The sequence below is a fragment of the Prosopis cineraria genome, unplaced genomic scaffold (assembly GCF_029017545.1).
Source record: "Prosopis cineraria cultivar Desert tree isolate PC_DT_omini unplaced genomic scaffold, ASM2901754v1 PC4, whole genome shotgun sequence".
NCBI classification, from domain to species: Eukaryota; Viridiplantae; Streptophyta; class Magnoliopsida; order Fabales; family Fabaceae; genus Prosopis; species Prosopis cineraria.
In genome coordinates, this window is record NW_026555335.1 from 6,485,526 (window position 1) to 6,512,015 (window position 26,490).

The 26,490-nt window shown below is 31.4% G+C and overlaps 1 protein-coding gene across 2 annotated transcripts; it reads left to right on the plus strand.

Moving 5' to 3' along the window:
- The first annotated feature begins 12,787 nt into the window (after positions 1 to 12,787).
- LOC129308194 (alpha-aminoadipic semialdehyde synthase) lies at positions 12,788 to 25,783 on the plus strand. Of its 2 annotated transcripts, XM_054949239.1 has the most exons (24): positions 12,788 to 13,272; positions 13,405 to 13,491; positions 13,582 to 13,711; positions 14,163 to 14,336; positions 14,626 to 14,708; positions 15,080 to 15,190; positions 15,981 to 16,056; positions 16,456 to 16,627; positions 17,885 to 17,981; positions 18,079 to 18,245; positions 19,173 to 19,230; positions 19,368 to 19,508; positions 20,183 to 20,485; positions 20,590 to 20,670; positions 21,004 to 21,069; positions 21,567 to 21,684; positions 22,342 to 22,471; positions 23,572 to 23,651; positions 23,884 to 24,042; positions 24,252 to 24,489; positions 24,573 to 24,681; positions 24,922 to 25,083; positions 25,166 to 25,235; positions 25,442 to 25,783. In XM_054949239.1, the coding sequence occupies exons 1-24, from the start codon at positions 13,024 to 13,026 to the stop codon at positions 25,492 to 25,494; spliced, it is 3,114 nt and encodes a 1,037-aa protein (XP_054805214.1). In that variant the 5' UTR covers positions 12,788 to 13,023; the 3' UTR covers positions 25,495 to 25,783. The 2 variants fall into 2 exon arrangements, with proteins under 2 accessions (XP_054805214.1, XP_054805215.1); XM_054949240.1 differs by lacking the exons at positions 12,788 to 13,272; positions 13,405 to 13,491; positions 13,582 to 13,711; ... (5 more) ...; positions 17,885 to 17,981; positions 18,079 to 18,245 and adding an exon at positions 18,610 to 18,900.
- The last annotated feature ends 707 nt before the right edge of the window (positions 25,784 to 26,490 follow it).

Genomic DNA, 26,490 nt, shown 5'->3' on the forward strand with positions numbered 1-26,490 from the left:
TTGGAGATGAAGTTTTATGAGAGGAGTTATCGTCTAAAAATAGGTTGGAGTTACAGACAACAGAGGTCTGAGGTTTGTTTCTGATTTGCGAGTGTCGGCGGTGATTATGCATGCCACTCTTCGAAAAGAAGGGAAATAGACCACACCATACCACGCCTAGTTCACTGTAAAAGTACTGATACTTAATATCGGATCCAATATGAGACAGTCTACGTTCAAATGTCAACTTTTGCAAGTCTTATTTGTAACTTTTTTTTTTTTGGTTTCTATTTGATAGGTTCATCTATGTTTATTCCTAGTGTCATCCAAGAGTCAAGGTCCCTCCATTTTATAAAATTTAATTTGACATGAGAGTAAACAAGTTTTAGCTTTTGGATTATGAGCTAAGGTTGCCATCCTTGTTCTTTAATATGCTGTGTGGTACTCGTTACGACAACTTTATCTTTTATTTATAAAATATTTTTAAATAAAATTTTATATATTAATAAATTTTATTAAATACATTTAACAATCTTATCTTTTTTAAATATATATATATACACTTTAAAAAATATCCATCATTTAATACATTAAAAAAAGGAATGAAAATTTATTATAAAAAGAAAAAAAATAATACTAAAATTAATATATTTAATAAAATTTTAATTTATTTAAAATATCTTATATTTTGAGTTCAAGAAATTTAATGTATTATAATTTAGAACAAGAAAAGTATTTCGTATTTGGGAAAGAAATATGAGAGGCTCATTCATGACTTTGTTCAGTGCCTTCTTTAACATCAATTACTGAAGCCAATCGTGGTCGTGCAGGCTCACATTTTGATGACATGGTTTCCGTCACCGTCATGCTCGCGATCTGTTTAATTTTAATTCAACGCCAATCATCAATATCATAATAAGCCATTTGATGTGACATTAGCTTAGATGAGCAAGGTGGGATAGTATAAATTAAACAGAAGCTCATGTGCAAACATGTAACAATTGATACTAAAATAAAATACAAAAATTTATAGTTTAAAGAATTTGGTGCATCGTTGAATTGAACATTTCATGAAACGAACGAGGGCTCATTTGGTTGTTGAAAGGACATATAATAAAATAAAATTAAACGAGTTAAAAAAATAATGTCATGGATTGATAAAGAGATGTAAATAATAGAGAGGAGATAGTTATAAAATGATAGAGGAGTGGCCAAGTAAAAATGAGGATAGATAATCTTATTAATGTTAATTCATATTCCCTTCCACCCCATGTATTTTCAAGAGACAAACGAGCATTGAATATTGAATGATACAACATGAAAAAGATAGCTGTAAACATTTAAAATTATTATGGTTAAAATTAAAATTACTTTTTAATTGTTGGATAATATTATTTTGTGTTAAAGTATATTTTTGTCCCTATACTTTCTTTAGAGGAGTGCTGAGGATCTTGTACTAATAAATAGAGCATTTTTTCTTAAACCATTTGTCATAAAAGTAAAAATTCCCATACATTAATACATAATTTCCAGCATTGTTTAAAGAAAAGTATAAAAGCATAAATACATTTTAATAGAAAAATAAATTTTAGTGACTACTTTAATTTAATTAAGATTACTTTTTTACTTTCAAATTATATAGTAAAAGTTATAATTGATTATTTTATTTTGATCACTGTGAGAAGAAAAGTAATCATTATTTAAATTAAAGTAGTCATGATTATTTATACTATTTTGACTTTAATGAATAAAAAATTTGCATAAAAAAAATTATAATTGATTGTTTTATTTTAGTCATTATTAAAAAAATTAATCATTATTTAAATTAAAGTAGTTACTAATAAATAAAGCTAAAGGTTCACTCAATAATCCCACCATTTCATGGACAAGGAGTTAGTAAAAGTGAAGCAGACCAAATTTTTTAGTTAAAATATGCCTAAAATAAAATGCTTCCCCCTCCCCCCCCCCCCCTCTCTCTCTCTCTCTCTTATTTTCCTAATTTGAACTTATTAACCCAATCAGTTAATTTACCTGTTCATGTTTGTGTCATGTGTCTTAATCAAAAGGGACAATATGAATAGTTGTAGGAGTGCAACCTCTTCGTGTGGTTACACCCAAAAAAGAAAAAGAAAAATAAATTGAAAGACAAGGAGATCAATGATATATATGAGATTCTAGTCCGTTTCATCCAATTTAATGCTCTTCTTATAAGCCAATTTGCTTGCCCTCCAATTATTCCAAAAGGACAGCTTTCTGAATGACATCTTCACATAATGCCAATCCGAATGAAGTCTCACGCTGGCCTAAAATAGTGAAGTGTTCATATTTTGGACGCGTCGAGGTTGAGATGATAGTTCAATGTTCATTTGAAGTTGGACAAAATCAATTAATTTTTGACACCGGCCTGCAAACAACAATGCCAATTTAGGACTTGGTTTGGCCATAGCTGAATTCTTTGAGAATTATCATTTTTAACTTTGATGAGGAATAGTCTCTAGAAATGCCAGTACTAGAGATTTCACAAATTAATCCAACTTTTGTATCCTATACATTTTTTTATGACTCGTAAATATAATTGAGGTTTGAAGTTGTCATAAATCTCACCTAAAAAATGGGATTTATAGATTCAGAGGGTTTTCTCACATCAAGAATACATAGGCTCTGCTTTTAAATTTATAACAAGAAGTTCGACCATACTAATTACTATGATCCAGTTTTTTTATACTTCAGTCAATTAACCACTGTTAAAGAATAAACTATACAGCCTTTATTAATCCGTGTGACTAAAATTATTGGCAGATGTGGAAGCCCTTTTTTTTTTTAATGTTACAGAGATAAATCAAATTGCCATCATGGGGTAATTGACAGGATCGCCGTCCAAAGTAAAAAAAAAAAAAAAAACGAGTGAAGAAAATATGGTATAGCTTTTCAACTTTGACGTTCTGTCTAGTCGTTGATATTTTTCAAACCATTACGCGGCACGCACAAAAAAGGGTATTTTATCTTTTAATTATTTTTTCAGTTAGGCAGTTAGCTATTAAAAAAAATTGAATTGAGTAAAAAGTTAATACCCTATCTATCTCAAATTATAAAATATTTTAAATTTTTTTAATATTTTAAAATATATGATACTTTGAAAAAAATTAATATTTTATTAAATATGCTTATTTAAATATTACAATTTCTCTCTTCATTTAATTTACTTCCTTATCTCTTTTCATTTTATTAAATGAAGGACAATTTTAAAATTTTTATTTTTATTTTAAAAAATAAAGTTGTTAACTATATTTAATTAAATTTATTGATAAGTGAGGTTTTTATCTAAAAATATTTTATAATTTAAGATAGAGGGAGTATATGATAAGTAATGGCCATTAACTCTTATACTTATTTTATAACATTTATCAATAGATACAATAATACTTCTTTGATTCTATTTACAGGGTAGGAAGAGAAAATTAATTTTGATTCTTTTTATAGAACAATTCACTATTTTTAATTTATCTTTACCTTTCTACCCTTATAAAATGTTAGAAAAATTATTAAAAATATTTTTTATCCTTATTAATGATAAAGGTGAAAACTTGTTAAGTTTTAAAATAAAATTAATAAAATTTAAAGTTTTTCTTAATTATAATAAATATATTAAAATTAAATTATAAATAGGATAGGAGAAGTAAAATGCAATAACTTTCCTCCTGTTTTATTAAAATTATAAAGACATTCTCTCTATTTTCAAAACATATACGTTTCTCCAATCATTAGCACCATTAGCAATATTCTGATTCTAGTATACTCTAATCTTTTATTTTTAATTATGTTAAACAAAAACTTAAGATTACTAACTTGTTCTTATAATCTAGTTGCCTACTCTTTTGCCCCTCAATTTAAGAAACTAAGTATGAAAAACACTAAAATATAAACTATTTAAAATGTTGTTTTCTAATTAATAAAATTTAAAGAAAAATAAATATAAATTATACTAATTTTTTGTTTTTATGCATTACATCTCTATTTTATTAATTTTTTTACATAATTGTCTGAAATATTATTTAAGACAACTTATCTATTTATATTTTAAAAAATTACTAAATAAATAAGCTTGTAAAAGTAAAAAGTTTAAAATATGAATAAAAAGTTACGTCTGTGTGTGTAATTTTTTTTTTGAATATGTTGAATGATTTTTAGAAAACATATTTATTTAAAGAAGATATTTTAGTCCAATATACAGAAGAGTATAAAAAGATTAGACCTCTATCAGATAGCTTACGTCCTAGCCTGTTTGGTTAAATGGGCTTGGCCTATTATTTCAAGACCTAACATTTAAGCCTATAAGCCAGGCGTATTTTGACCTTTATATATATATATATATATATATATTAAATGCATTTAATTTTCATTATTATATTGTAAGTTATATTTTCTTTGGTTGATGATTAAGTCTTATTAATGATTTAAGTATGTTTAAAATTTAGTAAAAGCTCTTCAAAATCTTTTTCTTGAACCTTTTTAAAAATACACTTAATTTTTAAAGATATATTAGACTCCGTTAGGTTTATAATAAGTTTAGACCTAAACCTTAAAACAAGTTTGTATACAGGTTTAGGCTTATTTAAGTAAGGCTTGATTTAGAGAGGGAGAGAGAGAGACTTAATGATCAACTAACAATTAGTGTATAAAAATAAAGTTTTAAAGATAGAAGAGAAGAACTATATATTGAGGTCAATGTATTTTAATATAAATGCAAACATTGGATGGCCAAATTATGCCTGCATTTTTCATATGAATTTAAATAAATCCCGTTTAAGTTTTCAAAGACGACTTTTGTTAGAGGGGAAGTTTACTAGAGAAGCTAGTTTATACTTTTGATAACTTAGCATTTGGCATAGTACTATAATGTTGTAGCATTAAAGTCACGAGTAGTTCTGGTTTTTATAAACGACCTTCATTATTCTTAAACGATTAAAACAGCTTTTTAAAGAATATGATGAAGAATCAATTTATTTTTAAAAGTCATAGCATTAATTGGCAGTTAAATGCGGAGCTATGACAACATAAAATAAACACTGAATTGGCTGTTACCATTTGGGAAAAAATGTTGAAGAACATTTTTGAAATTTAGAAAATTTTAAAAATAACTTTGGAATATTATGAAGATAAAATTGAAAGGATTAAGATCTCACTTGAAAATAACCAATCCGGATAGTATACACATGGCATAGTATAATAAATGTATTGTCATTATATCAACTTATCTTAAAATTTCAGATTCAAGTTCTATAATATATAATCACTTTAAATAAATATGTCATGTGATTAAGGTGTCTATGAAATTGCTATTGGTACTGATGGTCCCACCCAACGGTGGTTTGAATTACTTTGACTAGAAGCATTCTCAAGGCATTTATAAAACTGTCGTTAAAAATAATAGTTCTATATAACATGGGCTCGAATTAGTCTTAACAAGTGATAATAATATTACTAGATTTTTCTAGATATTGAGCGATGGAATAAAAAAATAGAATAAAGGTATTATCAAAAGAAAATGGGAGAATTTATGTCCCAAACAAAAAACTAATTACTTATAAATCCATTATCCATGCATTTACAAATACTGAAATTTCATGTGTAAACTGAATATAAATGTTTAACTTACAAATGAACTAGAAAAAAATTAAATAAAAAATGATGGAGAATATTTAAATGAGGTCCCACTAACGTACCTCCCCCATAAAGCCATGAAGTGCAACAACACGCACCTTTAATACTCATCAGTTGGAGATTTCCCAAAAATTAACTATTTAAATTTCATAAATTATACTCTTTCTGTTATAAATTATAAAATATATTTAAATAAAATTTCATATACCAATAAAATTTATTAAATATATTTTATAATCTTATTTTTTTAAGAAAAAAATATAACCTTTTTAAAAAATATATTTCATTTAATACTTCATTAATAATAGAATATTAAAAAGAGAGAATATATGAGAAGATAATATTAAAAAATATTATTTATAAAACTTTAGTTTTATTAAAATATTTTATATTTTAGGATGTTAAATTTTTTTAAAAAATATCTTAAAACTTAGGACAGAAAGAGTGCAACGTAATATATACATACATACATATAATATTATTATTATATGGAATGAATTTTACATGTAATACAAAATTTTCTTTTGCATGGCATTATTTACGAATCGTTGATAGTGTGAATTATCAGTCTTAACTGAGACTACTCATTATTTCAAAATTAACCCTTTATCCTAAGGATGCATATGTCGCATCAAAATATTTGAAATGAACTATCCAATCGACCAATCTTGACGGTCACTCACATTTGCATCCTCGGTCAATAATCCAATTTCTCCGAGTCATGTCATTTCCCTGTATGGGTTTTGAATCATGGTCAAATTATCAATCTTCATGCATTATGATAAAAATTATCACTCTTTTGAATATTCCAACTGGTGATAAATATTTTCAATGTAATTTGTTAGTGGCTCGAATTTAAATTTAAATATTTTGCATTACTTTATAAGTATGTAATATACATTCCGGGACATAAAATGAAATAGAATTTATAAAATATATATCTGCCATGATTAATAATAATGCTTGATATACATTAATCAAGGTTATTTTATATGCTCAATAAATGCATGATTCCAAGACTTTGTCTTGCATGCTCTTGTGCTTCTTGTCCTTTCATAAAAATAGGTAAAAATTATTTTAGTCCTGAAAATCATTAAATGTCACAGGAATGCTAGGAAATTAGCTATATGTATATAAGGTCATTATCATAAACAACCAAAAATCTAGAAAAACAGCGAACAAGATTTAGTTTTTTTATTCAGAAAATCCAAGTCAGGAATTTCGTCATTTAATCAAACTGTTTTGGCAAATATATAGAAAGTCAATACGATACAAATTAATATTGAGAGACTCTTTAACTACTTTCTCATAAAACAAAAATATTACGTATACGAGAAGTATTGGCTTCAATCAATTTATCTCTGCAGCATGTGTATGCAAAAAATCCGTTTGTCAACATATTTATAAAATATGTCTTCATAAAATTTAATTTATCTCAAATTTCAGGCAAGGTCACATTAATTATTATAATTTTAACACATTGACATGATGAAAAAGAACTGTCATCAATATCAATAGAAGATAATTACTCTAATAAAAGATGTTAGTCTTTCAAAACTTAACAAGTCATATTCGAATTGTTAAAAGAAATATTTATATTTAGTGTTCAATCATTCTACAAGATTTCTTTTAATATGGTACACAATTAAAAGTGTCGCCAAATAATTATGATCACTGCCGCTAAATTTGAAAAGATTCAACATATATCGAACAAGTTAATGAAGACCCCAAGAATCATGCATATGATATTCATATTTTTTATTTTCCATATTAATTATTTTCCTTGAAATGAGTATAATTCTCAATGAATTTTGCTAGTGGATGCTGAATGGGGGAGGCATTTTAGGAAGACAAATCAATGTGGCGTACTTGTGACGAAAGAGAGGTATCACCAAATCACTCTTGTCCTGGCCACCCACTTTAGTAGCAACCGACGATTCTGATGCCAAATCTGACGTGACCTGGCCATCAACACTAGACACCTTTACACAAAAAAGAAATTAAAGAAGCTATCTATGGACAAGCTTCCGAGTGACTGATCAATAATTTCAAAGTTGTCATCACACTTAAAACCAGAAATTAAAACTCGAGTTAACGTAATTACCTACCTTCACATCGTACATGACTGTACGAAATTTAGGAAAACATGCATAAAATTGGTCAAGCTCGAACATTTTAAACTTAATACTTTCTTTGCTTTTTTCTTGTGGAACTGGATTTTTTAAAAATGCTAAAAATGATGTAAGAGTCCTAAGTTCTAAGAAAAACTTTCTGAAAGAGACTTGCAAATGTTTGCTGAAATATCTAGAAGGAAAGTTGCAAAATCATCTTTTAAAATGAAGGCTCTCTGGTTAGTGATATTGCCTTTACTTATACCGAAAATAATATTAATGATCTCAATTTTTAATTAAGACTCAATCAAATGTTTTTGAAATATGAAAGGTTTCGAGTAAAATGGTGCTCACCTAATCTTGATTGGTTTAGATTTGATGTTGACAGCTCAATTGATGTCAACGGAGCTACCTCTTGTAGGGAGATTCATATGAGATGACCAAAATGATTGGATAAAAGATTTTTCCAAATGCCTTGGTTACTATCTTAGCATTGTTTCTAAGTTTTTGGATATCTTAGAAACTCTCACCTTTTGTTGGGATAATAAATTTATCAAAATTAATATCTATTCAGATTCATTGAAAGCCCTTACGCTTATTCAGCGAGACTTCACCTATAACTACCCTTTCATTGTTATTGTCAACAAGATCAAATACTGAAAAGTAACTTTTTTGGTTGATCGTAGGTCTTTAGGAAAGTAAATAAATATGCGGATTGGCTCATTTGACAAGCAACCGATGATAGTTTGGATGCCAAGATTTTTGTTGATTCATCCTTAGAGTGTATAAGACTTGTAGCTCTGACACAAACTTATTGTTGCCTCTCACACGGTTTACTAAGGCCATGTATTAAAAAGAAAGCATAATTATTCACTAGAGTGCTTCTATTTAAAAATGTTATTGTGGAATTTTCAAGATTTTTTTAATATCTACAAAAACGTTATTTTAAAAAGCGCTCGGATAAGTATGTGTCTGTAAGAGTGTTTGTATCTAAAAACACTTCACTTGCTTCACATTTATATTTTTGAGCGTTTTATCTCATAAATATTTTGATATAAATAATTTTGTAGTTTTTTTTTGTAGCAGTGAAATTTTAATATCTAATGTATTTTTGCCGTATACACTCTCAATGCAACTAATTAAATGGTCTAATAGTGAGATTATATTGATCTGGGCCTGAGGTGGAGATTTAATGATTAAATAGTTAGCTATTGTTGTTTGAATGTTTCAAGAGTTGAGATGCATTTTGACTGAAGGTGTAAAAAAAAAGATTCATTTTGACTTGCAAATATAAAATTTTTACTTAATGTAAATGTGTAGCACAGAAAAAAAAATACTAGACATTTAGAACATACTTCACAAGTATTATCCAGATTCAGATTATTCGATAGCAACTTTTCTGTGTAAATAAATTTTCATAATATTTGTGATGCTCCAAGTATGAACATCTTAATATGCACGTATGTAGTATGTGTATAAAGGCATCAGCGTCTTATGATCTTCATGGAAGTTTTTGAATCTTATCTTTAGGATACCATGTTTAAAACAAGTGTTGAAGCGTCACAATTATTAAAATTGTCGAGATCAATAAAAAAAATAAAAAGATAATTTATTCCGCAAGTTAAGTGAGTAAGTGCATATAAACTTAATCTCAACTAAACCATAAGTGTCGTGCATCATATGAAGTCTGGATGAGCATTGTTAAAGCAGTTAATCCAACAACTCTAAAGTGTGTTTGATTTCATGTGGTTTTAGTGATTTTCTAATGCGACTAATTTATTTCAAAGATTTAGGTCTCAGTTTCACTATATGGTTCGAATTTTATAGAATGTCTCTTGAGGGAAATATTGTACGGCTCTCAAAGTCTCGCGTTGATTTCTTCTTCTTTTTATTGGTTTCCCTTCCTTCTGGGTTTGCTCTAATAAGGGCCTGGCAGTCAGAATGCCAAGGACCCAATCAGCCGAGAATGATCCAATTGAGATGGGCTTTGCTGTCAAATCCATGGCCCATTTTGAAATCCATCAAATAGATTGGGTCATTGGAAAGACCAAATATTTTTTTTAAAAAAAAACTGGAATGTCCAAAATAAAAGACCCAAGTCTTCACCATTTCATTCCATTCCGCTTTCAGCTCTTTTATTTTTTCCCATCAAACCAATACAATCATATACTCACTTCAGTCTAAAATGTCATTTTTTCTCTACTGACCTTGGTTTTAAATATACTCAACTTGATATCTATATTTTTTTTTTCATTTTATCTATTATATTTATTAACCTGATTATTGTGTTTATTGTGAATTTGTAATCATTTTCTCACTCGTTATAAATCAAGATTAAAGGTAAAGAAATTTTGTATTTTTGGGAGAATAAGAATTTTATTGACATGCAAGTTATCATTGAAAGTTGCTTATATTTTTGGATTAGAATGAGTATATAATAACATACATGGAAATTTATATATGAAAATACTTTTTATTTAATTAATAGATGATTCTACCTATGATTAATTAAAGTGTTATTTTTTCCAAATAGTTAATAATAAATGTTAAACATAACGAAAATAAAATAACAATTTTCTTTGCACAGGATCCACCCCTGCAGACCAAGCAAGCATCACTTTCACTACACATTGATGCCAAGGAATTAATTAAAATGCATGCAGGATATTCATTTGATCAGAAAGTAGTATTAGTATTTTGTTCCCCGGGATCTAGAAAGTTGTTTGAAAAAAAGGAGTTGTATTATCGCTGGAAGTTTTTTTTTTATCCAAAAAGCTGTAAATTTCTGTAGCGTGTTTAAATTTCGTTGGGTAAAATTAATTAAAAAGTAATTATCAAATGAAATTTTAGAATAAGATGGAATTTCAAATAACTTCTCAGTAAAATTTCAAAGCTTAAATAGAATTTTAGGAGTCATAATCATTTTAAAGTGATATTCAAACATTTTCTTTTCATTTTTATTTATAAAGCACGTTTTAAAATATTTATTTATTTCATTTATAAATTAAATATATTTTTAGATAATATTTATAATATATTTTAAAATTTTTTTATAAAAAAATAATTATTTTTTGAATTTATTATATAAATATATATTTAAAATTTTATATACTTTTATATTTTATTTTTTATTTTTTATATTAATATTAATGAAATTGGTAAAAGTCACCTGTAAAGGTTGAGGAGCAGACATTACGTGAAATGAAAGCAAACACGATCTTAGCTGACGCAGCACGGCACGACACCTCTTGTGATCAACCAGTGATTCTCTCTCCTCACAGTCATAGACTCGTAGTTATCATCATCCACGTGTCAGTTTTCACCTCTGAATATAAATATAAAATTATCTAAAAGATCGTTACAATTAAATGATTGCATGAAATTAATCAACACGTAATAGGATTGGTTCAAGGAAAGATATATATATATATATATATTTTTTTTTTTTTTGGGTAGGAAGCCAAGATAATTTTAACAAATGGCCAAATGTACTTACCAATGACATGCAATTATTTAATTATCATTTTATATAAAACATTCAATTTAAAATTTGAAAGACCAATTACAAATTCTTATAATTTAATACTCTTTCTATCTCAAATTATAAATATTTTTAGATAAAATTTTACACATCAATAAAACTCATTAAATATACTTTATAACCTACTTTTTTGCAATAAAAATATAAACTTTTAAAAATACTTTTCACTTAATTCTCTATTAATAAAAAATATTGAAGAGGGATGATATATGGAAAGGATAATATTAAAAAACTATTATTAATGAAATCTTATTTTTATTAACGTGTCTTATATTTTGAAACGTTGAATTTTTCCTGAAAGTGTTTATAATTTGAGATGGAAGGAGCAGTAAATAATAGAATATGAATATAAAATTTTTGCAGCAAATGCTTTCGAAATTTCTCCCTGACTTCCCAAATTTAACGTTAGTATGTGAAAAATTTGAAACCATGCTTCAACTTTAAACATAAAAATATATAATTTTTTTAACTAATACTTCTTCTAGTCTCATTTATAAGGCACATGTTAAAAGGTTCATTTGATCTTATTTATAAATTATGATATGGATTTTTAGGTAATATTTAAAAGGTATTTTTAAAATTATTTTTTATGAGAGAGAAAAAATAACATGACATCACTTTTTAAATTTATTATATAATAATATATTGAGAATTTTACATACTTTTATCATTGGTATTAATGAAATTTGTAAGAATAATTTATAAAGAGGAAGGGACGAGTAAATATGGGTGACTGGGCGTGCATTAATTCTGCGCTGAGTTTTCGAAATTTGACAGCGATATTTAATAAATTTATTGGCAGTATTCCAATTTTCAATGAAAGATTTTTATTCATTAACATGAAAGATTGAAAAAAAGACTTGTTTGTAAATATTTTTAACACTGAGATTGAATATCTTGACCTTTGCTTCCTGCAATTCACTTCATTAATCACTTTTTTTAAAAAATAAAGTAATTTAATTTATAAATTATTGAATTTTAAATCATTAAATTAATAATAATATTTTATTTTAAATAAAATATTTAAATTATCTCTGAATAAGAAAGGAAACAGAAGAATAATATTTATAGTTTATTTATTTTTTAAAAATTTTATTTATAATTTTATTTATAATTTTATAAAATTTTATTTTTATTATATTAATATTGATAAAGTTAATAAAAATAATTTATAAATAGGATATTATGAGAGAATTTTACAATTTCTGTTTCTGGGACAAAATGCGGCGCCAGCGCCATGGCCATGTCCCACCAAACTCTATTCCTTACGGGGATCCATGCCTCCCAAACACAGCCGATTGTCTGCTTGCGTGCGCTTTTGTCATCGTCCTTATCAGTGCAACGGCCATATGCAGATTGCCGTATCATCGTCGCCAGGCTCCAAAAAACTTTGCAAATTTCCGCTTAGCTGGGCCCTCCTCTCCTCAGGTGACGTGACGGTTCACTATTAATAAACAAATACTTCATTATCATCAGCACATTCATCATTTTCAAATTCTCCTCATTATCATCGCGTCACTGACTGTGACCCGGATATACGAAGCTTTCTGTTCTGCGATTATAGGAGCTGAGTCGCTGACCTGATCGACAGGCATTAGCAGTTTTAAATCTTTAAATCTGTCAGAATCACCTCTTTTCACGTTAACCTTTTCCTTCTAGGATCTCGGGCGGGGTTATAAGTTCACGATATCCCTCCATTTCTGGGTTTTCGGCCTACAGATAAGAGGGACGATGCTTGGAAACGGAGTTGTTGGGATACTTGCGGAGTCTGTGAATAAATGGGAGAGAAGGGCGCCTTTGACTCCGTTACACTGTGCTCGTCTACTTCACGGTGGAAGGGATAATACAGGGGTGTCTCGAATCATCGTGCAGCCATCCACGAAGCGAATTTATCATGATGCATTGTACGAGGATGTTGGCTGTGAAATTTCGGAAGACTTGTCGGAATGTGGTCTCATTTTGGGTATTAAGCAACCAAAGGTGAATTTTCTTATTTCTTTGACTTATATTCCTCCCCACGTAATTTCGTGCTTGTCTGTGCTTTTGTGATTTTGAACAAGCTATTCAGCATTTTGCACTGAAATTCTTGATACTTCATATGGATTCATGCAGTTAGAGTCTATTTTACCTGACAGAGCTTACGCCTTTTTCTCCCATACTCATAAAGCTCAGAAAGAGAACATGCCTTTGCTGAATAAGGTATCTATAGTTCTTTATTTTCGGATTGTGAATTCAAATTTCTAATAGATGTCTCGTGACTAATTATAGTTATTGTTTTTTTATCTTTAGATCCTAGCTGAGAGGGTATCGTTATATGACTATGAATTGATTGTTGGGAACGAAGGAAAGAGGTTGATTGCATTTGGTAAATTTGCTGGTAGAGCTGGAATGATCGACTTCCTAAGTGCGTTGGGACAGCGTATGTTCTTCCCTTGATCTTTGTTGTACATTGGGCGGGTATATAATTTGCTTGAGTGTTGGAATCTTTTTTTTTTTTTTTGAGTAACAATGGAATCATATTCATAAAGAACCCCTGGCAACATGCAGCCTGTTCAAACTTCAAACTAGTACAAACAAAAGTAAAAGATAAAGCAGGCAATCAAAAAACCCCTTGCTAATCAAGTGATGGGAGGTTGAAGAGTGTTTGAATCTTAAACGTTCAAATCAGCCTCTCTCTCTCTCTCTGTTTTTTTTTTTTTTTTTGGGTATGTCCTCATCTAATTTTCCTGCTTTTTGCCTGTTAGATATTATGATGAAAAAATTCACTAGCTTTTATTTTAGAGCTTAAGCTTTTTTTTTTTTTTTTTTTCCAAAACTGAACTAGTTGTATGATCTTGAACTTGACTTTTTCTCTGTTCATAATTGTACAGGGTTTTTAAGCCTTGGATACTCCACGCCTTTCTTATCACTGGGATCATCTTACATGTACCCTTCATTGGCTGCTGCAAAGGCTGCTGTGATTTCTGTTGGCGAAGCAATTGCTGCTGATGGGTTGCCATTGGGAATCTGTCCATTGGTCTTTGTATTTACTGGTTCAGGAAATGGTGTGGTGATAACATTTGTAGTTTTGCTTGGAAATTGTGCTTTAACTTTGCAGCTTAAATCTCTCTCCTTTCTTGAAGATAATAATGCAAACTGAAATTATAAAAGTCACTCTGTCCTTGCACCAAGTTTTCTGATATCTCATTCTGTTTACTTATTAATTTTTCACTCTGCTGGAATAACGTTCAGTCTCTCTGATCACTCACTTATCAGCAGTGACTCAGTCTTTTTCTTGTCATTAAATTACATATATTAATTTAATATTGAAAGTAAACCCTCTGTTTTTTGTAGTTTCTACTGGCGCACAAGAGATTCTTAAGCTACTTCCTCACACCTTTGTGGATCCATGTAGACTTAGCGAACTTCATAAAATGGTAAATTATCAGCATTAGACTAAATTTAGAACTGTAATTTTTTTTTTCTCTGGTTTATGTGGAGAAAGAGTGCAATACTTTTTTCACAAGTTCAACACATTAGTATTCATATGGAATTAATATGTAGAACCTTTATGCGACAAACACTTGTGAAAAAAGAGAAATTCAAATATTGATTCTACATTGTAATCAAATTATAGTACATTGAAAATGTTATATCATCGTGTTGCTTCTAAGGTTCCTAATGTCTTGCACTCAATCTCAGAATAGTGTTTTGGTTGCATTTTGACGTGGATTTCCATTCCATGGCATGCATTTTTTGTGTGTTCAATTCTCCTGTGTCTTGAAGTTATAATATTTTTGTTGGTCAGGGCAATGATCAATCAGCGTTTACATCAAAAAGAGTTCTCCAAGTTTATGGTTGTGTTGTGACTGCCCAAGACATGGTTGAACCCAAAGACCCTGCAAAAGCCTTTGACAAAGTGAGTTGGCTAATATTGTGATTGAGTTTTGGCATCATTTTTAGCTGCATCCCATTTGTTCAATTTAGGAGTAGTAGTTTCCTTTTACCATGAGCTGAAATAAGTCTTGGCTTGCTGTTTGGATTCACTTAGCTCTAGAATGCAAGCTCCAGTTTCGATAGCATGCATGGACTGACATTCGCTGTCATTGTCATCGTAGTTTATGTGTAAAACAGCGATTCAGTTCAAAGTAAAATATTAAAACAATGCAGTAAAAATCATTACTCATAGTGTATATGACCATTTTTTCAAAGAAAGAAATATAGACTGTTTATTAGCAGTCCTCTTGGATGACTCTGGCATCTAAAAATTAATTTCTACTATCATTTTATTGCCGCACTGTTTCATGTGTTGATCAAAGGTCAACATTCTAGTCAGCATCTGATGGAGTCCCACATTGCATGGGCTTAAGTTATCAGCATTGTCCGTGATGTTCCAATTGTTAAAATTATTTGAAAGCGACTTTTTGGACTGTCATGCTGCACTAATCATTGTCATTTTTGCTTCTGCTTTTTTATTATTTATTTATTTATTTTTCCCCTAAATGGTTGCATTAATTTAAAAATCTTTACTATTTCTCTTTCATTGATGTTCTTTATTTTTTTCTCTTAATATTTATGTATAAAATGATTCTGCTGTTTCGCTTTTTAGTCATATCTTCTTCGAAGTTGAGTGATTCAAAAACATTGGTGTCTTCTGTTAGTCTGATGGTGAGATTTGGAACTATTACTGACCTTACATGGTATTTCAGGCTGACTATTATTCACATCCAGAACATTACAACCCTGTTTTCCATGAAAAAGTGGCTCCATATGCATCTGTGATTGGTAGGTTGCTTCTTGCTTTCAATGTTGAGCTAACTTACATGCTTTATATAATTAGCTGGTCTTTTCAATTTGGCTTGGCCTTCATTTGTCATGAGCTGATAAAATGGCTTTAAATGTATTTAGTACTCTATTGCTTGTAATTTGAAAGTTTTGTTGTTATTTCTTCCAAAAAAAAACACTCGTTCTGCTTTGTTTTCAATAATATGATTTGTAAATTAACATGATTTTGAACTATCTCAAGTTAACCCACCAAAAATATGAAGTTCTGTTTTTGATGCATTTAATTTTGATAAATTGCTTTCATTTTGTTCTTTTCATTTCCTCTTCCACAGCTTGTGTGTTTGTGTTTGTGTATGTACTTCATGATCAATAAGCACTACTTACATTTACATCTCTTAGTCAATTGCATGTATTGGGAGAATAGATTTCCTCGGTTGTTAAGTACAAAGCAGCTTCAAGATTTGATGAGAAAAGGGTGTCCACTTGTTGGAATATCAGACATTACATGTGATATAGGGGGATCAATAGAGTTTGTTAACCAAACCACATCAATTGATTCGCCTTTCTTCAGGTATACCATTGGTAGTACCATGATACTGATTTAGAATTTTAACTATTTACTCCTGTTTGTTCATTTACCCATTTGCTTTTTTCTTGAGAAAGTAATGGTAGTTATGCATTGGCATTATTGAATATTACTGCAATTCTGATTCTTTGCTTAAATAATATTCTATAACTTAGAAAAACATTGATTATATAAACATATGTCCCAGTTAATGAATTACAAAGTCATCATCTGGTGACTATCCTGGCTGAGATGTTTGTGAAAATTAGGTGAATGGAAAGGAAACTGTCAGAGTATAGAAATGAATCAGAAATTAATTTTTAAGATACCCTTTATCTATTTCTGATAACACATGCATGAATTTGGAAGAGAACAAAACATATGCATAACATTGCAGCTTACTGAAAAAAGTTGGATGAAGATGCACCAAGAGACCTTTAAAATTTGTGTTTCATTCGACAAGAAAGAGCAAACCGTCATCCCTTTGCTGCATGAAACTTCTCGTTGCTGTCTTTCTAGCTGCATTATCTCATTTGAAGTTGGCCCATGTTTTTCTTTTGGATGGGTTGGACGCGTGTCGTTGACTTGATTGTCAATATTACTTTATTCCAGCTGCAATTTTTATGCATTAGACTAAGCATGAGGTTCCTATGATTGGGAATTTAGAGGGCTCTTCTGGAAGGGGAGGTGGCTAAAAGTTCGAAATAAGAATTATCGCCCCCTAGTCTCCAATCATCAATGATGCAATCAATAGTACCGTCCTTACCGAAAATTGTTATTAATGTGAAAGTATGACAGGAAGTAACCCTCATGTTTCAAGAGTATACTTAACTGAGAACATACTAGCTTCATAAAATTTTATTTTACAATTGGATTACAGTTTTTTTTTTTCTTTTTAATTGGTGGCTTGTGAACCTTCTGTAGCTATGAGAGTTCCTTAATTTTATATCAACATGTTTGGAATTAAATGAAATAGGGAGGAGAGGGAGAGGAAAAAATTGAGGGCGTGAAACGCTATCATATTTGGTTTTACCCTTTTAGCCATGACATCCAAATATGGGTAAGCGTTATGCTCAAATGTTGCATTATAGATTCTGCCCAATAACAGTGAAGTGAAGTTCGAATCCGCTTTCATTCTCTTCTTGTAAATATTTTTTATACATTAATGTTAACACTAAGACGGCACATGACATAATGACATTTCATCTGTTATTGAGAACTTTTGTACCCTTTTATAATGATGCGATTAAACATTGCTTTTAGATACGATCCCTTAACTGATTCCTGCTATGACCACATGGATGGGAGTGGCGTGGTATGTTTAGCTGTAGACATCCTCCCAACAGAATTTGCAAAAGAGGTTGGAGTGTTGTTATCTGGGAATTTCTTTTGTAGTGTTACATGAGAGAATTCTGTAATTTTGCAAATTATTGAACATGTGATTTCTCTATGGCTAGGCCTCCGAACATTTTGGAAACATACTGTCCCAATTTGTAAAAAAATTGGCTTCTACTTCAGACATCTCAGAATTGCCGGAACACTTAAGGAGAGCTTGCATAACCCATGGAGGAGGGCTAACCTCTTTATTCGAATATATACCGCGCATGCGGAAGTCTGGTGGAGAGTATGTTTCTAATCTATCATTCTAGACTATCTTAATATTTTACTGCTAATGTTTAGAATACACAGTCTGCTTCTAATAGTATAAATTTATCTCCTTGAATCTAACTCCTGCCGCAGGGCATTTGCTCTTTATGAAATAGCAATCTTCGACAACTGTATCAGGCTTTGAGCATATTTTGGTTGAAAATGTGCAGTACCACTGCACAATCTGTAGTATAATTGTACTCTACATGTATAAATATCTTTGGAAAACCTTTCACTAAACCTTCCGTATTCAAATGATGAATAATATAATAATTTCATTAAATTGACATTGGAGGCTTAGGTGGAGGACATTTTTGGAAGGTTATTTTCATTTGTGACAAAATTAAGAGGCCCAACTGATGTCGACCATTTTTCTTTGATATTTGTGAGTTAGTTTTTCATCTCTTGTATTCAAGACTGTAGCGAATATTATAACTGAAATTATAGCTCCTGACAAGAATTATTGCATAGCTTCTTGGCTTTCAGGTAGGATAAAGTTAGGATAAAGTTACTTGAGATCTTGTGATGGAAGTTAACACCTGTGTCTCTGAATTGAGAACTTGAATGACAGCACATACGAAATTGATTCAATATATTACCTCAAAAGCAATCCTTCTCATGCATGGCAGCAGGTTCATGCCCAAGCATCCCTAATTACTATAGTTCCTCTTCTCCACTTAAATTTGTACAACATTTCTGATTTTATCAAGCTGGAATTATCGGTCTTCTGATCTCCTTTTAAGGAAATTGTACTTAATTTAACACTATTTTATGAACTTACTAGTTTTATTAAATGGAATCTTAATATACATATATTCATTTTTTGTTTGTCTAAGTAGTTTATTTCCTTATTTTTAGTGTGATTGTTGTACAAATTATACACTATCTGTCATTTGATTTGCAGAGAATTATCAGGAAGTTTAGCAAGTTCTTCATCTCATAATACCGAATACAAGATATTGGTATGTTATTTGGTTTAGTGTTTTTAGACACCAATTATGTTTTAAAAGCTGAGCTTGACTTGAGTTGTATGTGGTCGGGGCAGTCAATATAGTTGCTACTTAATTTCTTGATCAAGATGGTTGGATATAAATTTCAGGTTTCTCTGAGTGGTCACTTATTTGATCAGTTTCTGATAAATGAGGCTTTAGATATTATTGAAGCTTTGGGAGGTTCCTTCCACTTAGTCAGGTGTCAAGTGGGTCAGAGTGCTGATGCTATGTCATACTCAGAACTTGAAGTAAGTAGTCATCTGATTTAAACTAAGATGTTTATTGTGGTGCCTTAAAAGTTAAAAGCGAGTAATTCGAGTAATTAAAATGAGAAGCTGATTGTTATTGAAGTGAGTTAATGAATATTTCCCGTTAAATGGATGGAAAAATTTGTTGTTAATTTGAGTGAATTCCAATGGAATGCAAATCTGGATCTCTACCGAAGCATATATTTTTGGTCAAAGTCAAAAGGTTGTGCCGCTCAAAAGCAGTTTATTTCATCTTAGTATTTCTCTTCTCTGTCTCTATAGAATTCTGACGAAAGCATATCTACCTGGTCATATTGAAAGCGCGCTGATAAAAGCAGTTTATTGACTTTTGGACCAAAAAACAATCTCATCTCTCTCTCTCTCTCTCTCACACCCACACGCGCGCGCGCGCGCGCGCGCACACACGCGCGCACACGCGCACACACGCACACACACACTCACTCGTAATTATTTGGCTGTCTTAAGGAAAGCTATTGTGGTATAGTTTTCTTTTCTCACGTGAATGTAGTTTAAGTAGATTTATCCCAAGATTTACATATATATGTTTCCTTTTCCTTTAGACATTTACTTTTGAAATTATACATATAAACTACATGTGAGTGGATTTTTATGTTGGTTCAAGCATAATTTTATTATATGCTGTTCGTGATCAGGTTGGTGCAAATGATAGGGAAGTTCTGGATCAGATCATTGATAATTTAACTTCTCTTAAGATTTCACTGAGACTTGGCAAAGTCCAACAGAGTATTTTAAAGAATGGACCTGAGCCAAAAAATAAGGCTGCAGTTTTGATTCTTGGTGCTGGTCGGGTATGTCGACCAGCTGCAGAGGTGTTATCATCACTTGGAAGTTTTTCATCCAGTCAATGGTATAAACCATTGTTTGAATATGACTATGAAGAACATACTGATATTGAAGTCATTGTGGGATCTCTTTATCTGGAGGATGCGGAACAGGTATGTTGACTAAAATACTGTGCTTTTCCATAAGTTCAGTTAAGGAAGCAGAGCCAGGTTTGATGCAGGGATGCCTGATATGATATCGATGTTGTTCAAAGCAGATTGTTGAAGGTATTCCAGGTGCAACTGGAATTCAAGTTGACGTGATGGATCATGCCAGTCTTTGTAAGTATATTTCACAGGTACAATCTTATAGTCTCTTGGAAGGTAGTTTCTACAATAGTTATATCAATTGATGCTTCCAAAAGTATCTTGCTGAGGCCCTTAGTTTATGCTTTATGAAGACATGCAAATGAAATTTGAAAGGTGATCTTGCCCTATCTAATGCTGTAATATGATAAACTCATATGCTTGCTTCATGCTTTAATGATGACTATGGTCTTTTACTCGGTCATCTACCATTTTCTACTATAATGTGCCACTTTTGCACAAGCTTCCAGCAAACTGATCTCTGCCCATGTTCTTAGGGCTTGAGGGCTGTCTCATCAGAATCTTGTTTTTATATTTGTTGACAGGTTAACGTTGTTATAAGTCTTCTGCCCCCTAGTTGTCACATTTTGGTGGCAAATGCTTGTATAGAGGTACTTCACAGTATCTAATATTAATGATTGTTGAAATAATGTGATTTTTATTCTGGACCACAACCAAATCCAATTCATAAAGGAACGGAATGATTCTATGAACTTTTTAAGAGAACTATCGAGCTTTCTTGAGTTTTAATGAAGTTACATGGATCTTCTCTATATTTTTTATGAAGAGTATTCAAGTTTAAAAAAAAAATTAGGCAAAATTGGGTATTTTGGAAAATCAAGGGGAGTTCTATGTAATTTATTCATTTTTAATGGACTGAGAATGATTTAATTCACATTGACCAAAATGATTTGCTTTAAGTCACTTCTTTAGATTGGTCTTCATGTGGGGGAAAATAATAGAAGCCATCAAATACAACTGCTCCCTTCTGCCCAAATGTTTTCCCTTGTCTTCTAGCCCAGAATGAGAGAAGTAACTTGTGCTATGAATTGGGAAGAAATTTTTCTTTCTTTCTTGCAGCTACGTTAATGACTTTTACTTCTTGCAGCTTAAAAGACATCTTGTCACTGCTAGCTATGTTGATAGCTCCATTACAATGTTAGATGATAAGGCAAAAGAAGTTGGTATAACAATCCTTGGTGAGATGGGCTTGGACCCAGGCATAGGTAAGACTTATTTTGATGGTATCAGTTCCCAGGACTTCAGTAGCATAAAATAGGTTATAGTTGTGCACTTATACCTGGTATTTGTTTTTGGACCTTAGTTTACTGGGGAATTTCCATAACCTTATGTTTCATTTCTGATGGTATGATGCTTATGGCTGAAGGGAGTCATTAAAAATCGTTTATTTAATGAATGAATATCATTTTGCAATTATTTACATCTCATTATATATTAATACAAATTTTCCCGGAGCATTTGAAAATTAATTATTCTTTAGTTTTTCCATAAATGAACTTTCACATTGAGTGTGGATGAAACGAGCTTCTGGAAATTCAAGAAAGTCCACAGCAAGTATTTTCAATAGATAATGCAATAAGCTTATTGTTGGAGATTGTGCTTGTTTGGCCAGATTGTCTTTGGTTACATCTTCTGTTCATAATTTTTCCTCTTTTGTGTAGTTACTTTTAAGTTTTTTTCAGGATTAGTTGTTCCTAATATTTTATTTTGCTAGTTTCCCATTATGCTTAGGTGGGTTATGTGCTTAGCGTTTTTCCTACCCGTACCCTAGTTTTAGTCCTATTGTTTATGGAGAGTCAGACAAAATTTCAGCTCTGACCTATTCAGCAAAAATACAAACTAGCGATGGTTTTATGTTCCAGATCATATGATGGCGATGAAGATGATTGACCAAGCACATATGAGGAATGGGAAAATAAAGTCTTTCACTTCTTACTGCGGTGGACTCCCATCTCCAGCGGCTGCTAACAATCCATTAGCATATAAATTTAGGTAGTTCATGAAATGTCTTATCTGCACAGTTGTAGATTGTTCGTAAAAGTGACAGTTACCTTTGCTTATCTAAAATTGGGTTTTGTTGCAACTTATTGGTAAAGTGATGAATTGAAAATCACCTTTCAAACTAGCACGATATGATATTATGAAGCTGACTTCCTTAAGGAGAAGTGATCAATTACTTGTTGATTCTGTGTGATGACTTGATAAATAACTGTTGTCACAATGAATTATGCTATGATTTGTGTGAAGGCATAATTTTCTATTTCTAATTTTAGATATATGATGTCATTATTAATCAGTGGGATAAGGCTTCTTCTTGTTGATGATGATGCCATTATTGATCAATAATGTGTTTGTATATTTTTTTTAATAAAAAATGTATTTCAATTTTGGCAAGAACATTCAACTTTGATCATATAATAGACTCTGGGTCTTTGGAGCTGTATACAGCAGACTGTCAGAAACTATTTTGGCACCAATAAAATTTATGATTACCTAATAATTCTAGCCTATCTGGGGACCCTGGTATATGGAAGATATATGCTGTTCATGGGGGTGGTCTAAGGGGGACTCCAGTAATAATAATGATGTGGCGTCCCAGAGTGAGTTCTCTCCTATCCTAACTAGTTCTCATACGCTTCATGGGGTCGAGTGAAGAGGAGAGGACAATTCTGAATATCTGATTCATGCACAATTCAGTCTGTTTTTCTCCAACTGTCCTTAAAAGAAAATGTCCTATTTTCACGAGGAAATAGTAGAAAATAGCCTATTGGTTAGCTTCTCGCCTCCTTACCCATAGGACTTGTGAAATGGTATGTGTGGGTTGTTTGAACTAGTAAAGCTCTGTCTTTTTGGCCCAAAATCTATCAGATGCTCTGAAAAGGGCCTGTGAAGCCATAAGACATCAAACTATATAAAATCATGCAATGAAAGCCCAAAATTGTCATATTGTAGCACAAATTATAGTCTAAATATGGATATTTTATATCTATGAAAATAGACATATCATCTATGTACTCTGCTTATAGGGGTACTTTGATGGTTATTTTGTGGCCATTGATGCTGTAAGAACTTATAATTTGCTAATTTTTCAGTTGGAATCCAGCTGGTGCTATTCGAGCTGGGCGTAATCCTGCCACCTACAGATCTTGTGGTGAAACTGTGAATGTAGATGGTGAGCTTTTAGTAAGTTGTAGATTTGATTTCATGAAAGTAGTTGGATGTGTGCTCGGGCCTATTCTTTTTCTTGTTCATCTTCTCTTTTGTTTTCACTGGATTATGTAATCTTGCATGCACCCATTTGTTCTGTTTTTTGAGCCATTCCCCATCTCTCCTCTGCGCCAGTTTGTTATGTCAGTAGCTGTTCCCTTTCAGTCTCACTCTATTACACTTTATTTTTTTCGCAGGGGACAGTCTTTATGATTCAGCTTCGAGACTACAGATACCTGATCTTCCAGCTTTTTCTTTGGAGTGTCTTCCAAATCGGAACTCCTTAATTTATGGAGATTTGTATGGAATAGGATCTGAAGCATCAACCATTTTCCGTGGAACCCTCCGTTATGAAGGCATGGCATATATATATATATATATATACGTTTATGAAAAAAATAATTTACGTTAACGGTTGAGAAGGGTTGATCACATTATCTAAACATGAATGTATATAGTTTTTGTTTGGCAAATATCACAAGTATTATGACCGTAATGTAATGCCGCTAGTGGATTCACCGAGTTGAATACGAAAAATATGATCACTTGTTCTTGCACTGCACAGGTTTTAGCAAGATCATGGGGACTCTTTCTAGGATTGGCTTCTTTAACCATGAAGCTCATCCATTTCTTAAGAATGAAGAGAGACCCACTTTCAGAGCATTTTTGTTTGGACTTCTGAAAATTCCAATTGAAGATCCAAGTGGGCCTCTAATTGGAGAGAAAAACATTATGGAAAGGATATTTTCCTTAGGACATTGCAAGGAGCAAGGAACTGCATCAAAGACTGCCAAAACTATCATGTATGTAGACCTTTCCCCTTTCTTTGTTATCATTTCATTCGGTGGATTATCTTTTTAATCGTGAATTGGGTCCTATCTCCTAGATTTTTGGGGCTTCATGAGCAAACAGAAATCCCTGTTTCCTGCCAAAGTGCTTTTGACGTCATCTGTTTGCGCATGGAGGAAAGGTTAGCCTATTCCAGCACAGAACAGGTATGTTTTAAGCAACAATATAAAATGTTGAAGTCAAGGCGATTGAATATTCTTTTGAAGCTTCTTGATATTTCAAGTAGCCAAGTTTTTTGAAAACAAGTCATGGGTGGCTTGCTATGATTTATGCGCCATATTATGGACCAGAAAATTGCCTATCCTCTGCCAGAAACGACGTGTTATTGTAATATGTAGTGCAATAGAGTTATAGATGTACTTAAGTTTGATCTGACAAACAATCAGGATATGGTGCTTTTGTACCATGAAGTGGAGATAGAATTCCCAGACAGCCAACAGACAGAGAACCATAGAGCAACATTGCTTGAATTTGGAAGGACTATTGATGGAAAAACCACAAGTGCCATGGCCATCACTGTTGGAATTCCAGCGGCTGCTGGAGCTCTGGTACCTGTTTTGTATTTCTGTTCCTTTACACTGTAATCCCGGCTATTAGTGTTAAGAAAACTTTCTCTATCTATTTTCACAGCTCTTGCTTAAGGACAAGATTCAAACAAGAGGTGTCTTGAGGCCTATAAAACCTGAAGTATACAATCCAGGTCAATGCAATGTATATTTATCTGGTGTTGATTTATTGCCCATGCCAGAAAAGAGATGACTATAGTACATATATGGTCCGCACAAATTAAAATAAATCTCAAAAAAAAAAAATTTACTTTACCAGTTTTAATAGTATGTGCATGTGAAGCTAATATGGTATACATTTCATCTAGTGTTTCTAACTAAATCAAACTTGTTTTTGCAGCTCTGGATATTATACAAGCCTGTGGCATCAAGTTGATAGAGAAGAATGATTGATTTGGGCGACGGCTTTCATATTTGGTTTACAAAAGCGTATTGTGCTATTCAACGTTTTTTCAAATTTCAACAGCTTCATGCCACTGTAAATGCCTGTAAATGATGCTGTAACTAGCATTTACTTCCCCATGCAATGCACTTAAATATTGATTAAATATAGTGATTAAACATAGGAAACCTTTTCTTCCATCCAATTATGTGTTAACGTGATATATTAACACATAATTATTGCATGTAAAGATATAGAAGGAAAATGCTTTGAAGTGAACACACTTCACTGTGGAGAGTACGTGTTTTCGCCACTGTTGAAAGCTTGTGCAGGTTGAACAAAATTAACTGATTGAGAATTAAAATAAATGAGATTGAATATTTTGTTATGAGAGATTGGCCAATCACTTTTAATAATATTTTTAGAGGCGCAAATAAATGCAGATTTTATTCACCAAACACCTAGAGATAACTTAATATTATAATCTATCATGATTCCCTGGTAGGATGGGAGAACCTTGTTGTTTTTTATATGACCTAATTTTCTTGTTTCTTATTAGGTTTATGTGTGACCTTGTATTAAAAAGAATTGAACCAATGGATCATTAAAGTAAATCTTGATGAACAACAGCAAAGTGATCACATAACTATATTAGACAGGAATTTGAATTCCTATAATATATAGAGAAATAATGAGTTCGGTTGAAGATGATGAACTGTAGATGGGTCATGGGTGGTGAGCTTCCTGACATTGCTAGAGGAAGAAGCGTCAAAACCACGAAAAGGACTTTCAGGTTCGAAGTACTTTGTTTTTTTCTCCTCCACAAGTATCGATAGGCTTCATTTTGAACTCAGGTTTTTCCTGTGATTGCACTCCAAGTTCGTCTTTAGGTGGCCATGCTAATGGTTCTTGACCTCGTTGTCAGCTCTCCCTGGCGATCTTTCCTCAATCAAAGACCATCTGCGACGACAAATATCAAATATATATTAGGTATGAAATAATCTTAC